General features: G+C 37.9%; 1 protein-coding gene across 4 annotated transcripts in view; it reads left to right on the top strand.

Annotated features, from left to right (window-relative positions):
• Positions 1–16,820, top strand: part of DSCAM (DS cell adhesion molecule) — a 495,043-nt gene that overhangs the window by 296,595 nt on the left and 181,628 nt on the right. For all 4 annotated transcript variants that reach the window (XM_051641267.1, XM_051641277.1, XM_051641287.1 and 1 more), the window contains one exon: positions 11,881–12,027. In XM_051641267.1, coding sequence (XP_051497227.1) covers positions 11,881–12,027 — 147 coding nt within the window. The remainder of the gene's footprint in view (positions 1–11,880; positions 12,028–16,820) is intronic.

Below are 16,820 nucleotides of genomic sequence, written 5' to 3'. Positions count from 1 at the left end.
GTTCTAGATCTACAGTTGTGCAAGAGGCGATAGATATGTCTGACTTACAAGGTGTACACTACAACAGTGGCACTACATTGATCACTGGTGCAAAGAGCTCACTTTACATTCTGCACATCTTGGATGGACTGAACGTGCTCTACATTTGCAGGCATTTCTGTCAGGTCAATACTGTTTAGGCAACTTTATGCTGCTTGCATTTTGTGGGAAAGCAAGAAATGTCAATTATATAGATCCTAATGTATAAATGTTATATGTTATATGTTAACAGGTGTGGTGTGCTGGCGGACACTCGGACAATTGAAGTAGTGGAACACTAGTAACACTTATCTCAAGCACAGAGCTTTGCATAGTCAAAGTGTGTCCTTGTTGTGCACCTACACAAAAGGTTGGATAGTATCTGGCAGGTCTTCAGGCACAGCATCTAATACGAGGAGTAAAAAAGGACGCTTTTATGCTCAAAGCTCATGACTGGGATGCAGGATTCCCAAATCTGCCACAATCATGAAAATAAGGTTAGACAAATCAATTAACTTTACTGTGCCTTGATTTCCCAATGAAATAAAAATAGGCAAATGATTAAAATTACCTGAGACATGTATTTGGGCATATTTTGCAACATTCCTGATATCTGGAGAGACTTAAAAGTTATGACTTTATAAGCAGTTCAGAGAAGGCACAAAAAACCCTAAAATACTTACATTACTAAAGGAATGATGCTTATTGTGCTTATAATGACAGAATGGAAGTAACCTTTATGAGAACCACACATCCCTCCTAGTTTTATCTCACATATATCTTTGAAATTAAGTTGGATTGAAATAGCCCGTAAGTTTGAGTTTGTGCTCAGCATAAATCACACAGTGAATTCAATCCGTGCTGAATAGTTACATTTACTAAACCCTTTTTGTTGTTAAAAGATGTCAGCAAAGAGCCTAACTTGATACCGTGTAAAAAATAAACATAATGATAGCCATATCTACTTACAAACTTTTAATATAACTCACATTCAAAGTTTTTTCTGATTATTGAAATGTTATAAGAATTATAAAACTTTGCAACCCACAAAAAGTGAGGTCTGCATGGATGTTATGATTAATCCCCTGATACAATACAGTCTGCAGTTGCTCAGGAATTGCTTACATGTTTTTCCCTTTAAAATAAGTTTTTTTTAGTTTGGTTTGTTTTGTCGTTTTTGTTTGTTTGGAGTTGGGTTTTGGTTTTGTTTGGTTTGGGTTTTCTTTCAGCAAAGTTGATTATATGTCTAACTTACCTTGTATAATACTTATTTGCTATTTTCCTAATATTCTTTTATGGGATAATTTCGTTGTATCAGGGTCCATGAGAGTTATTTTCTTTGATTGTACAGTATGGAACAGTCTTTACATACTTCTGGTCTTACTACTGTCATCCTGATGCTCTCTTTCCTCTTTAAAATACTTCTTTATTGTTGTTGTAGTCTTATGCTTTATAGGAAGCCAGCTAAGGTTCTGTGTGTTTATGAGTTTTTATATTGAGAAAAATGTGTATCAAGTCCCGAAAGATGGGACTAGCTTATCAGGAGACTCTTTTGAAAAAAAATGGTAAGTGTATGAGTGATAGTCAGAGCTGAAAGAAGTTCAAAACACAAAATGTATGAAATGGAGCTCCATGTCTCACCTTTGTTGTGTGGAAGGGTAAACCAGTAAGAGAAATAGATTCCTGTCATGTTCCACAGTTGGGTATGTTCAAAGTGGAAATCAGTGTGTATGAGTAAGGAAGTTTCTAGAGGAAAAGTAGTATGCAGCTAATGATAAGGGAAATAAAAAAAAAAGAAAATATTTTTAAAGACCTGTTGAAAAGTGCCTCCATAGACTTTATATTATTGTCTCGTTCAAAAAGATAATAAAGTACATAATTAATTGCTTTTTTCTTCCTTTTAAAAATTATCCACTGAATGCTGGACTCTGACCCCAGGGGACTGGCAAAGAGTCTCCAGGGAAAATTATTTAATTTAGCTCTAATTTCTAGTGGAGCTACTTTCTTCCACAGTGGAGGAGTATTTTGAATGTTTTTTATCCAAAGGACAATATAGGTTTACTTTTTCAAATTAAGTGAAGAAGAAAATAAATCCTTCCCCAGTCATTACCCTAAAACCAAATTAACTTGTTCGGGTTTCCCTAATCTTACACTCTCAAAGTAAGTTATTAGGTGAAAATACTGTGCTAGCATGTACAACATGAGGCATTGTCTGTTAGTTACTGCATCCACCTTAAATAAAAATACCAAATACTCAGATGTCTTTTGACTCTCCAAACAGATGTTTTTCATGAGGTAAGTGGCTACTGTTCTAAGGTTCTCATAAAACTGCTCCTTTAGGTTGAGATGCTTCATTACCTTCACAGTTACCCGCAGAATAAACGTGGCTAAACTTGTGGGGCCACAGAGCTGCAGCTGCTTTAGTTAATGTAGGAAAGTATTGATTATTTGCAATTAGTAAAAATAATTCTGCTGGTGGTGGCACTTGTAATTCTGTGTATGTGATGCTGGGGTTTATTCTCATCATATTGTCCATGACAGTACGTATTCTGCATATACAGTGACTTCAAAGCTATAAACTATTAAGGTGCGCATTTGTTGGTGACATAAACCAACTGCTGTTTAGGCCAGAGGAGGTGGAGGTTCTTTCTTTACATAACAAGCTTGTGTTTAAATTCACATGTAGACAGAAGAAGAGATGTATTATGTTCCTTGATGTTGTAAAGAGTAAAGCATAAGTTTATCTGTACTAAGCCACTGGTCAGCTGCAGGCTATTTATTTATTTGGGATTCACCAGCAAAAGCCCAAGAAGAAATTTTAATCCTCCTTCAGACAGCTCCATATATCATGGCCAAAGCTGAATCCTCTTTAATCAGAGCCCCTAAAACTAGCTAGTGATTTAAAATTATCTGCTTGCTTTCTAGCTGAAATAAGGAAAGCAGCTTCTACAGCAGCATGTGCAGGGATCCAAATCTTCTACAACTAAAGTATTAAAGATTATGGCAGTTTTATTTAATATCCTGGAGGGCTGACAGTTAAGAACAGTGGGTAGAACTATAGCTGTTCATGCCCAATATATTTATAAATATTAAGAGGGTGACCAATTAAATATAAACATTATGTGATCAGTCACATTTATACTATCCAATTGTAAAGTCATAACAATTAGCATAACCTGGTCTGTGTACACAGTAATACAGCTCCTGCAGCTATTTATGCTAAAAAGCAACAACAATAAAACAAAACAAACCAAACTAACAACAAACAAAAAGCCACACCAAAACCCCACAAACCCCATTGTATTTATTCCTCCTTTATAAAACTTGAATACTGCTTACATAAGTGCAATTGGTGTGGACAATTGGCATGAAATACATTTTGCAGTCTCATAATCAGAAAGAGGGCAATGAAATGTGTTCTGATTTGTGTAATTTGTCTAACAATCTGGTTTTCAAAGCGGCCATTATAATAACATCCAAACGTATTCAGAAAATGATAGCGCTGCACATGTAATAGTACTACAGCTCGTATGTCTTTCCTTATTCTGTGACTATAGAAACACGAATGAACTCAAGGTACATTTTAATTTAAAGCAGCTAAAACCACAAATACAGACACCAGCAGTTTTCAGGACCTTTTTGATTTTTGAACTTTGTGTTCAGGTCTCATCTGTCTGAATGTGAGCACAACATGGAACCAAAACTCTTGTTTCTGTGGTAATACTGTAATTGACTTAGTAGATACTCTCAGCTCAATTTATAGAGACAAAACTGAGCTTCATTTCTCTCCCTCCTTCCCCTTTCTTTCTTTCTTGTTTTCTTTTCTTTCTTTTTTTTTGCTTTCTTTAGTTTATTTTTTCTTTCTCTTGTTTTTTTTGTTGTTGTTTTTTCTCCCTTTCTCTTTCATTTTAATTTTATTCACCTTATGGCTCTGTATGCAAGAAGTGGGCAAGTTTGTTTTCTTAGCTAGTAATATTGAATGCAAAACATTAAGAGAAATCTGGAAACTTTGGCTATGGCAAAATCTTAAGTTATAAGAGACAGTAAGCTATTTTGGAATGGAGAAGTAAACATCACAGTATATAGATATCACTAAATCTATTTTCTTTGAAGAGATGCAGAAAGACATGGTTGGTCCCTAATACTCCTTAGAGATTCAGGTGCTAAAGTAATAGCAATTGCATCATATATTTTCCTTTTCAAGCTTTATACTTTCAAGGATCAAAAAGAAAATATTTCATGACCTTGCTCCTTTCTTTTCCTGGCATGTTAGAAAGGTGGTCATGATGGTTGAATTGGATCTCCCACACTTTGAGCAGCTCTGACCTCCACTGGCCAAGGGATAGAGTGACTGATCAGTAATAGATTTACTTGTATACACTGATTCAGACTGAATTGCCTCCAAAATAGATGTTTCTTGAGGGAGGATCTGACTGAGGTAGAGGAGGTGAAAGGGGATAAAGATTAATGATGTAAGAAATCATGTCTTAGTTTTGAGCTATTGGTTCTACAGAATATTTGCAAAGTTAATCCATATATGTTACAAATGGAGCCATGTCAGGCCATGGGATTAGAAATGTTTATAAATGTCCTTAACGCTTTGCAGAGTGATAACCTCAGTTATTTTTTATCAAGCTCAAAACAGATCAGGTGCCAAAACAAGGACACACACACATCCCCCCAACAAAAACAGAAGGAAAAGGGAAAAAGGGAAAACTCCAGCTACTGTGGAACTGAAGAAACTTTCAAATCTGCAAGCTCAATCTTATGTAAGAGATACATCTCTGTGAGCTTTGAGGAGCCTGAAACTACAGCTCAGATATGACAGCAGCCTCCTTTGCCTTGACAACCACTTCCTGTGGCTTTTATGCTTACTTCTTTCCTTGTGTCAGGAAAAAAGGAAAGATCGAAGATCTCAGTTCCTCATAAATAACATCTTACCATGGTGGTGGTTGAGAAGCTTTGTGACTGAATTTTTCTCCCAGAAAGTTAATGGCCCTTGGGCATCAGGGCAGTGCTGTTGCTTCCCTCCTACTCCTATTCTCCTGGAAGTCAGCTGCAGGTTGTTGTGTTAATGATGGGGAGAGAGGCAGTGGGCAATACACTCAAAAAGTATGATTTATAGACTGAATTTATTTATTGCTGACTGAATATGGGGAACTTAAAAAAATATTTTTTATCCTCTGTAAGGTTTACTAGCAGGCCTGTAAGCTTGGCAGCATCCCCAGAGGGAGGCTGTGCTGCTCAGAGGAGCATAGTCATGCTTTGACCATCTGCACCACCTACTGTGAGCGACACCCCAGGTGTCTCATGTAGGCTGGGCACATTATTGTGAGCGGTGCTTGGAAAAGTGTAATCCTTACCTCCCTTTCCCCCACATGCATCTCTTTACTTACCCAGTCTTTGGTTTGTGTGTCAAAAGCATCTGCAGGACTGTGACCAGGGCACAGCTTGAGCATGGCTGCTTCTAGCACACTTTCCATGCCCAGAGCAGCAGATTGTTTTGCTCTGAGGCTGATGTTGCATCAGTGCTATAAAACTGAGTTATAGGTTACCCTGGCTCCATCAGGAGGTTTCCCCCCTTGCATGCAGGTCATGCCTGAAACTTGCTTAGCAGAAGCAGTTCTATCCAGCCAAGGCAACAAGTATAGCTGATAAAAGTTTATTTGTTCTGTATTATCATTTGGTGCTCAATTAGCACAGCCATCTGTTCTCTTAATTTCTATCAACCCAATTTAGATTGCAATAACATAATGCCATTAGATGTGTTTCCAACAAAGTGAAAATCAAATATGATTCTTGAAACCATCTTGAAGATAACATTACCCCTATTTAAAGACTAACAGCATACTAGGGGGAAAAGCCATGATACAAGAATAATTAATATTACGGTTTTAAAATAGTCTCATTTTCATACAAGAATATTATGCAATAATTCGACAGGAAAGTGTTCACATTTTCCTGTGAATTATGCATGAGAACAATTTCACATAGGAAACCTAAACAGAATTATTTTAATTTATTACTCAGACCTGTAAAATTTTACTTTAATTTCTGATATTATACAGTCTAATGGAAAGCATTAAAAACCTTACGTAAGTGCAATTTCATAATTGTTAATGTGACCTCTTCTCACTTAGAGAAACGAACACGTGATTTGCTAATGCAAAGCAACTTTAATGAAGTCCCTAGGTTATTTGAGGCACTAGTCAGCAGACAGTAAAATGAGGGCTGTGTTTCTAAAATGTCAGGGGATTTGGTACCCTTAGTTCAGGTTGGTCAAGCCTAGGTGTGACCCAGTTTCCTCCCCCTCTTCCCCATTAGTTCTCATCAGGGTCTTATGACTTTGAAATATGTATCTTCAAAAGAATTGGTTTGGTAGTATATCAGATGCAAACATACAGTTTCAATTAACCACTGAAATTCAAGGAAGCACATCAATAAAGTATGAAAACTGTTCAAGTGTTGGTGTAATGTCAAATGATGATATGGCTCGGTAAGTTGCATAGGGAGATTGGATTGTGTGTGAAGAAGTTTGATTTGAACATCTAATTTTTCATACAGCCAATTCTAGTGTCAAGACAGACAATAGGTTGGAGATCTCAATTGCCAATGAATAACTAAAGGTAGTTAGCACTGATAAGAGGACTACTGTAATTCCTTCATGTATAAAGTGCTAAGAAAATGTGTATTCAAGAGAGTGGTGACATTTTGTATTCATTATTACCAAAATCATGACTGAACTTAGGTGCATGATCCAAACTGGAGAAAGAACTTCAAAAAGTTGTTAAGGTGTTGGGCAAAAACTACAGCATATTAATAACTCACAGTAAATGATTTAGGAAGTTCAATCTGTATAGCTAATTAAGGGGAAAGATGGTTTAAGAGGTAATTTCCTCATGTTCTGTAAGTACTTAAATAGGCAGAAGTTTTCTAACTGCAGAGGAAATCCTTAATAAAGGCACAGTAAGATCCAATACCTGGGGTCAGAGCTAGATAGACCACAAACAATACAATAACTTTCAAAAGTGAGAATAATTAGCCATTGGAATAATTTACCTAGGGGTATCACATGCTCTCCACTTACAAGAAACCTTTAATCATTACTAATGTCTTTTTAAAAAGCTGTAGCTTAACTTCCAGATACGAACCTGATGTAGAAGTTAATGGGTGAAGCATGAAAGGTGAGAATAAATTACTCTAATGGTCTTTCTAGTCCTTGGATCTGTATTTTCTTCTTTCTTTTTTTTTTTCTTTCAGTCTTGCAGTAAGGCAAAGTTATGTGTTAATGACAGATGGGGTACTGAAGAAAGAACTATAGGTTCCATTCCCTGTATTTTCCACTGACTTCTGTACATCAATCCATGTAAGCTTCTCTGTAAAAGATTTACATTTTAAATAGCAATATGTTGCTGTGTTAGCCCACATCATCAAGGCAAAAGGTAGAAAGAGTTCCTAACATCCTTTGAACTCTTTGAATACATGCTGCAGATATTGGGCCAGATTTTCAAAGGCACCAAGCATTGAAAGCCAAAAAAGACATAAACTTTCAACGTCTCTGAAAATCAGATGCTGAAATTATTATAATCAGGTTTTCAAGGCATTAATACAAACACTACTGAGGAGGAATAATAAGTGGGAATTATGAACTATATTTTGACAGTGTTCTTTTTAATTTTTGTGAAGGAGGCTTCTTTGCCTTCCTTCCTTGTAGCTAACAGACAAAAAACCAAAAAGCTTCAGTTTAGCTGAAAGGATGTTTTATTAAAAAAAAAAATCATTTGCCATACTAAGTAGGTGAGTAAAAAAAATTAGACTCTGTTACAGCAAAGCAAGAGCAATTAAATTAAATGCACCTCAAGAAGAAAGCACTCCCCTAGATCAACAGGGCAATAAGAGCCTGTCCATCCCCATCCTGGTGCATTTCTAAACACTTTTTGAAGTGCAGAAGGCAGAATGCTCAACACTTTGGCTTTGTCACAGCTGACAGCCTGTCGGTTTTAAAGAAAAAGCTCTCCTTTTAGAAGATGACAGAAATTGCATGCACTTCCCCTTTTATTTTTCTGTCATCTTTCTCTGTTGTGTTTTCACAGTAGAAGGAGAGATTGGTTATTAAAGCATTACATAAGTATGCAAAATATATTAAGCAGGAGAGGTAAAGGAAAAGCTTCAGCCCTGCAATTATATACACAATGTGTGTTGGTGAGAAATGTATACTGTGGGATAACATCTGATGTGTGGCAATAAGTATTTACTTTTAGCTGTCTTTAAAGAGGGTGAGGCAAAAATCTCTAGATAATGCTGTAAGTGAAGGTTTTATTATAGGATTGTCTGAGTAATTTCCAACAGGAAGATGATCTAAGCAGTATTAGATAGCTCAAGTATTTCATAACGTCTCTAGAAAGTACAGTAAGATAACACTGAACAATTTCTTGGCTCTGCACAGCTTTCACAAACCTCTTTTATTAAGTGGCAGGCTTTAAATAAGTGTACCCACTCTCATTGACCCAGATTAATGACTGCATGTGAGGAAACTCTCTTCCAGGACTGAGGAGGGAAGGCTTCACTTGACACTACTGTGAAATCTGGAAATAGCCCACAAATCTATGCACATTCTGCAATGTAGTAGTAGCCACTCCACATGTTTTCCCAGTTTCGATTCCAGCATAGGTATTACCTGCAACAACATAAACATGGTAGAAATACTGAGGAAGTGCCCTTTCAGCAGTTTTAAGGGAACCTCTGAATTTGATCTTCTAACTTAATTTTTGTGACACTTGTTTCATGCTTATCCTAAGAGAGACAAATTTGATTATTAATGATAGTCTGTATAGACCGTATCTCAAAATTGTGCAGAGGATCTGAAAGTACTGACAGCTTTAGAAAGAGCGAAGAAACAAATTAAATCTTAAAGTTTGGACACATTTGGATGATCTTTAGCTTGTCCATGCCAGTAGTATCCAAGAGTGTGACTCTTTGTTGAAATGCAATTATGTTTATTTAGAAAAGGTGAAACTGTATCCCAGAAAAAGAAAGCTACAAAAAGCCATTGTACAAGGAGCACATTTCTGCCTCTCAGCTGTTTAGGTTCCACTTACTTGACACAAATGCACAGCATGTGCAGATTTACTGGAGGGACCAAAATGGTCACAACTATTCATTTAGCACCTGTGATTTCTGGTTGCTAGTAGGTAGCTGTTAGCTGCCTGGTATTTGTACAAAACCTCATTATTGTGTTTGGTCAAGCCAAGCTATTTTGTGACTAGCAAATAAATTACTTATTAGTAATTGAGAAGCTAGGTAAAACATCTTTTATCAATTATCATCTTTTATCTTTTATGATTTCCTCTAAAAATTACAACTACTATATTACTATATTAAAATATAAGATGCAAGATAGCTTTGTTTTTTTCATGTAACCTTTTAAATGCCAGTTTTCAGACACTTGGTTGTGAAACTGAAGTATTACCTATATGGGTGCTTTTCCAACTACACTCAACAGTGAATCTGTTTATAAGTAATTTGTGTTGAACCACAACTCTTCTGTAGCCAAGCAATTAAGTTTTCAGAGGCATATGAGGTCAGTATGGCCTCTATAAAAAGTAACCTTCCTAGCCTGTAAGCCCCCCCCGGCTGGAATAAAGTGTTGGTCATGGCTCAGAATAGTGCTCCTGCCATCCAGTCCTCTGTCTTCCTTCATACCTTCCCTCATCCAGTTCTCCTTCGGTAGGAGGCAAGTAGTTCTCTGCCTCCATTCTGAAAACTTACTTTGTTACACTTCTTAGTAGTGGCACGTGTTACTTTACGCGAACAAATAACGTACTTCAGAAGTATATGTGCAGTGTAGTTTATTCTTTTCCAGAGCTGTGACCAAACTGCTTTTATGCTTTTGCCTTGATTTCAGGAAAGCAGGGTTAGACAAGACAATTCACCAGTGTGGTTATTTTATAATTTAGTATCTGTACAAGGATGAGAGAGGTGGGCTGATGCAGCTTTATTCAGTATTCTCTGCTCTAAGGGTCAACCATGTCCTGTGACGTTAAACAGTTGCTAAAATCTTTTTTTCCCCTTTTCTTTTAGATTGTGGTTTTAAGGAGATTTCCCTCTGTAATGATACTTTTTCCTTTCTGTCCTTTCTCTGCTGTATTACTTTCCCACTGATGCATTTGTGAGCAAGCACCCTGACTACACTTAATTATTAAAAATTCATTGCTTAAGTAGAGCTCTGAAGAAAAGGAAATATTTCTTACTGCATATTATTGAATATGGGTTTCATCTTTGTGTATTTTCTCCCCTAATTTGGGAGCCAGGTGTATTTTATAATACATAGGTTTATGTATTGTAAGAGCTATCAGCAGCAGGCATAAAGAGCAGCAGGCATAAAAAAAAGCAAATATATTAATATTTTCTCCAGTTAAAAAATTTTAGAAAAACATATGTAGCTTGAACTGCAGTATTTTTTAAATGGGAAAAGTGGACAGGTGAGGCCCAAGTTTGCAGTGCATTCTAACTACATTAGTTACTTTATTGTAATACAGAAAAAGCTTTAAACATGTACCATGTAGATGTTAGATTTTTGTGTCCTTGCTTTTAGAACATGCATTTACACAGAACAGAGGCAACTGTGAAGGTGTCAAATGATCAAAGCTGCACGTGTTCATGCACACCCCAAGGTTTTCCACATATTCTAGAGTTAATAATAAAAATATGTATTTGAATAGAATTTCAACTATATTTTTTTCAGTTTGAATGGTCAGTGGGAGAAATGCTGACTAAGAATATGTCAGACTTGTTAAGTTTTGGGGGACAGTCACTTTGCTGAATGCAACGCTCTTCCTGAAACAAACCTTCTTGTGCAGTGTTAAAAACATCTGTGGCTATTAAAAACCCATCCTATGCTGTTTATTTAAGCTCTTATTTTAGACACAGAGCCTGTGTACCTGCTTACATTGTGCTTCTCTAACCACAAACTGCAACGTTGGTTTTTTTTTAAAAGTCTATGGCAGATCAGGTAATACATTAACTCATTTGCTGCCTGTAGCTTGGCTGTGGAAGTACTGAGCTGCAAAGAGCTCAGCCTGTCCTGCTGAGGCGTGGAGAAAACATGGGCAAGTTGAGGTGGTTCTGTTCCTGGTACTCCCAGATACTGTCTCTAGCTTGCAGCCCATCCAAGTGTGTACGACTTCACTGGGGTCAGTGAAGTAGGCCACATCAGTAAGGCTGATTTTCCTCTCCTTGCTTTCCCCTCACACCTGAAGCAGGCCATGGAGCAGGGCTGTGCAGTATGTGGTTCTTATGGCAGGAATCCTTTAGCATATTCTCATGGTAAAAACTTCCTCCTTTTGTGAGTTTCTTTTGTTTGCACTGATTCCTTTACTTTTACTTTTTAGGATCTTTTGGTTCTGCATTTTCTGGTGTACCTGCACAACAAGTGTCATTTTGGCTAGTTTTGCTTAATTATGCATGCCATCCCAGACCATCTTTCTAACACATACAGCTCTGCTGGTTAATTGCCGTCATATCACCCTACAATATTGAATTAAAGAATATTAAATTCTGCATTGGTTCTTTATCCTGTATTTTATTTCAGATGCCTGTTTGATATTGTTTGCTGATAGTGGTATAGACCATAGAATGTTTATTTCCTGCATTCCTCATATGTTTTATTATGAGTGCCCATGAGTCAGTATCTTTATATGCATTTACAGTGACTTCTTAGTAAACTTAAAATTGGCAGCTTCTAGACTCTGGCAAAAACCTTTAGAACCCTCCAGTTATCTCCTCCTGTCCCAGGTGTTAGCAAGCAGAACACAGTAGCAACCTGCATGCATTTTAAACACTGCAAATTCTTGTGTCTTTCAGGACCTAGATTTCTCATCACATCCACGGGAGCCTTGTATATTTTAGATGTACAGAATGAAGATGGACTGTACAACTACCGATGTATCACAAGGCACAGATACACTGGAGAAACTCGACAAAGCAACAGTGCAAGACTTTTTGTATCAGGTACTCCTTTGTGTGTTATATTAAATTAGGTATTGTATATGCCTCTCTCTAGTGTGCCTAACTGGCAAGGCAGGTTCTTCTGCCCATAGGCACTAATAACCATTTTGTCTGTCAAATGGAAGGTAGAAGTAGTAAGCTGTGAGCTGCTGCTCCTGCAAAATAAAATTTCCCATTTTCAAATCCTTTTTTCTATTTTTTCACCTCCTATTACATATTTCCAGAGAGCATGCAGAGTGCACTGGCATTTAGTACAATGATTTTTAATAGGTTCAGAGTACTTATAAAAGAACTGTGGGTGGGATTCATTCTATTAAAAGTAGCGATGTGTAATGAGTGCTTAGTCACCTTGACTTCCCTTTGTATCCAGAGGAGAGGGCTTTTAGGGGTAGTGTATCTGGCCTCCTTCAGCTGCCCACTTTGAGGTGAAATGAATTGCCCCATGGGGCCTATTTCTCTCTGTTAACCATAGCAGGAACTCTGTACATTTAACTCAGCTGTAGATATTGGCATTGCAGGAGTCTCAGGTTAGCTGAGGTGCATTCCAGCCTCCTTTTTCATTCATCACAATCCCTCCCTGGGGAAAAGTGTGTTCCCCTGCTTCCAGGAGGGTTCTGAAGCCAGAAGGGGTATGTGAGCTGTCCAAGGCCACCCAGGGTGCTGCAGGCAGACAGAAAAGTTAGCTGATGGCTGTCCATGGGCAGAGCTCAGAATGCCAGGGCAAATGGCCTTGTGCAGCAGACAGGAAAATGAGCAGGTACATGGGGTATTTGAATTTTTTACTTGTCATTGTAAGTCATCTCCTGATTGCTGTGTATGTGATGGACTGTTGGGTTCCTCACTCACCACACACTGAGGGCTGTCAGGACGGTGCTGCTGCAGTTTCATCTTCCCATTTCAACTGGCACCAGGAGGTGCCAGTTGTGGGTGAGGTGAGAAAGAGGAGGAGACCCCAGGCCTAGGTTTGGAAGTTGCTCTCAAAAATCTCTGTATAGGATTAGCTCTTCTACATCTCCCCTTTCTCTGCCTCATTTTCTGGGTGCCTGTAACAGCACCCGGTGTTTGTATGTGAGCAAATCTGCAGTTACATTGCACATCCATAGAGTTAGCTAAGACTGTATTCCAGACTCTTCTTTCTCCCTGTATCCTTGCCTTACAGAAGATGTGCTCACCATCTCACTGAAAGTCCCACAGAATTTTTTTCTCCTTTTCACTGTTACTAAGTTGTCCAAACTATCCTAACCCTAAAGATCAGTAAGGGTATGGTGACCTTCACTATCAACAGTCAGTGGGGTTATTCTCCTTTTGACCTTGTCCTCTTCTCTTTTGGTCTTTTTGTCAGAAAAAAAAAAATCTAGTTATGAGTTCTCAGCTTTCCACCTCTGTTTGAGAGACCGAAGGGGGACAGAAGTGGGCACAAGGTTTTGCATTAGTAACATACTTCCTGCCATTCCCCAAAATGGTCATTGCTTAAGGATTCTGGAGCCCTTTGAACACTCAAGCCAGTACTTAAATATGCTAATGATATAAATAAATAAATAAATAAATAAATAAATAAATATTGTGATTGTTCAGGTTGGAATCACTTACCAGTCAGATCCAGGGGTTTCTTCCTTTGCTAGGTGTCCTCTGTAGGAAAAGCTCTTGCCTCTGTTTTTCCAAGCCAGATGAAGAAGTAGTTTTTCTGCATAATAATCTGCCTGCTTTGGTCTTATAGGGGTAGGCAGGGTCCTATCCTTCTAGCTGGCTCTGCAATATGGTCTGTCTCAGTGTGAAATCATGCTAAGGCTGAGCCATTGGTAACGTAGACAAAATCAGGCTTGTATCTTGGTTACCACAGGAAAATTTCTAATTATTTAGCTGAACGAAAGGGGGAAAATGAAAGCTCTGTCTAGTTTGTAATCCAGGACAGGCACCCTAGAAGATGTACTCTATCTGGATTTCCCTTTTCTATTCTCCTTTGCAGACCAAATAAAAATAGGAAAATTTAGCTGTGTGCAATAGCTGACTATTTCAATTTGATGGGGTTAATTGTTCTCTATTAGATGTATAGTGGGCTCTGATTTCTAGTCCTGTTAGTCAGCTGAACAAGTGCAGCAATTATAAGCAATGTTTGTCTCTTAGTATTTCTCTAGCAGGTTTTATTTTTTCTTTGCAGGAATTGATATTTTAAAATAGTGAGCCCTTTAAGAACTGAGATCAGAGAATCTATGAACATAGTTTTGAAATACGTGCTTACATGAGATCTACATTTTTGCCTGCCTAGTACATTCGTAAATGTTTTGCTTATTTAGAGGTGGAATAGTTTGTGTTGGATATTGATCATAGTCGCTTGGCCACATATTTAATATGAGTTAAGCTTTGTAATTGTTTGAAAGACTGAAAAATGTAATGTGCATATAATAGCAAATACACATGAATAATTACTATGCCTAAGACCAAAGCAAAGTTCCAAATTTAATTTATAGTAAAAAAATCTCCTTGAATTCATGTGACCTTTCTAAATAAAATTAAAATCAAGGTCATTAACATGCTACTTTACATTTACATGCTTCTTTAATGCTTGTTATAGTGTGCATTTCCAAAAATAATTTTGTCCAACCATGAATTCCAGCTCCCAAAATCTTTACTGGTTTTTAACTGCCAGCCTACCAAAAATCCTTATGAATTTGAAAGCATAAAATTCTTGCTCTGTCCTTCAAAGAAGATCCAAAGTAGAATACATTACAGCTGACTCTTAAAAAGTAGTAAAAGAGTAATTCAGAAATCACATACCACATACTGGAAATGGGTTATGTTACTTTGCTGTTTGTCTCATTGCAGGTGATTGCAAAGGAGGCCTGGGATTTCTTTTGTGCCCTTTTTATGTAATGTAATGTAGGAGCTCAAAATAGGAGTCTGTTACAAGGACATCCCAAAAAGAGGTTTTTACCATCCATTTAAATATATAAGTACACAATGCAAGAAAGCAGGTGACTAGAACAATATTTGGCATATCCCTGTGTATATATTTTAAATACCTCCTCTATAAGAACAAGCTCAAGGCTTCTCAAGCACATAGACAAATCCTAGTTCAGCTTTTCCATGGATGGGACTCCAGGCTGGACTTCTGCTAAGGCTCAGTTTGAGAAGGGTAAAAAAAAGGGAATTGACCCTGTGATAGAGGATGAAGGGACTGCTGTGCTGTTTTTGAAGGGTGAGAAATGGCAGCTGCAAAAGAGAAATATGCCTCCCATGACATCTGCTACCAGAGCCCCCCAATATCCTGGGGACATCCCACCTGGCTTCCCAGGCTTCTGCCTGGCCATGGGGGCAGGAGGGCAGTGGCTGCCTTACTGTTGCCATCAGATTGTTTGTCTGAGGTGGTTTTGCACTTTGCCTGAGCCCAGCACCAAAGCATCCACAATTCTCTGCAGCTGACTAGGAGGCAATTGGAGTATGATCATTACTAGCCACAACTTTTCCTTATTATTTTAGTTCCTCACCCTGTGGCCCCTGTCCTGTTTCGAAATCCGTATGGTACTTTGTATTTCTGTACTTAAAGTATTACAAATGTGACCACATATCCTTCACCAAAGTCTTCTAAAGTTAAAAGCATACAGAGAAGACATGCAGCTCTGTGATTTTTGAGTAGGAATGCACAGACAATACCTCTAGAAGTTAGTTCTACTTTTTAATTATTTAATTATTATTTTCAACGGAAGAAATTAATTTCATCTAGATGCAACCTTCCTAAGAGCCAGAGCTGTAATTTCTTGCATGCTTACATTTTTACTGGGTTAATTCCTCAGGCTGCACAAAAGAATATGCACTGAAAACATAGATGCCTGATGAACCAAAAAGGTGAGAAAAGAGCTAGCTAATCAATTAGTCAAATTGACACTGGCCTTCCCAGCAGCATCCTAGCAGATTGTGCTTTCACTATGCCAGACACAAACAGCATGGCAAGCTCAAAAATGTAACCCATCTCGATGCCAAATAGGGACCTTGAGGCTATTGATGCATTCAAAACAATTTGTTTAATTATTGGCTGACATGTTTCTAATGAGACAGACAGTAAGTTGCTGTAAACTGAATGCAGTTTTGCCTTCAGCAGCTCACCTTTTTGCTGGCACCTAGGGAGCAGAAAACCATCCATGGTCATCTGTCATTGAACTTGATGTTTAGGATTTTTCTTTAGATACCCACATAAAACTTACTTAGTCCATTTGTTTACCATCACAGTTTTAGTTTCTGGATTGATAGCATAACTTACGTAGTGCCTCTAGCTATTTGCTCTCAGGTGTACCCTCCCAGGTGTGGCTGCAGTTCATGAATACGTGTGTCTGAATAAGCCACTTTTAAACTTGCTAGCTCAGGTACTGATAGTATTGTTACTTATGTAACTTCAATTCAGCATGAACTACTTCTTTAATCTCTCCAGCTCCTAACAGGAACCTGCTGCAGCTGCCTTGTGAGCAGTACCTGAACTAGTTAAATCCAAGACCTCTTGAAAATGTAAAAAATGTTGCCATCTCACCTACCTCTAGGCAACTGTGATGTAAATATACCCAAAAAGAGACTGGTGTGTCAGGAGTAAAAGGAGTTGATCAGCATGTGGAGTTTTTTTTGTGAGACTCTCAAAGTGGGTACATGTGATGAGAAAATACTTATATGAGTATTTGTTGATTTATTGGTCAGTATTTATGTTGTAATAGGTCCAGGATGGGCTTCCATCATGCTGCACTTCAGCCTCTTCCTCCAAAAATTTTCAAGCTTAAAAAGCTGAAAACACATAGTGCTATTTCTGGTGGGGT

The sequence above is a fragment of the Apus apus genome, chromosome 1 (genome assembly GCF_020740795.1).
Source record: "Apus apus isolate bApuApu2 chromosome 1, bApuApu2.pri.cur, whole genome shotgun sequence".
In the NCBI taxonomy this organism is placed as follows: Eukaryota; Metazoa; Chordata; class Aves; order Apodiformes; family Apodidae; genus Apus; species Apus apus.
The sequence above is the reverse complement of the archived record's forward strand: the minus strand, read 5'-3'. Positions and strand labels throughout refer to the sequence as shown.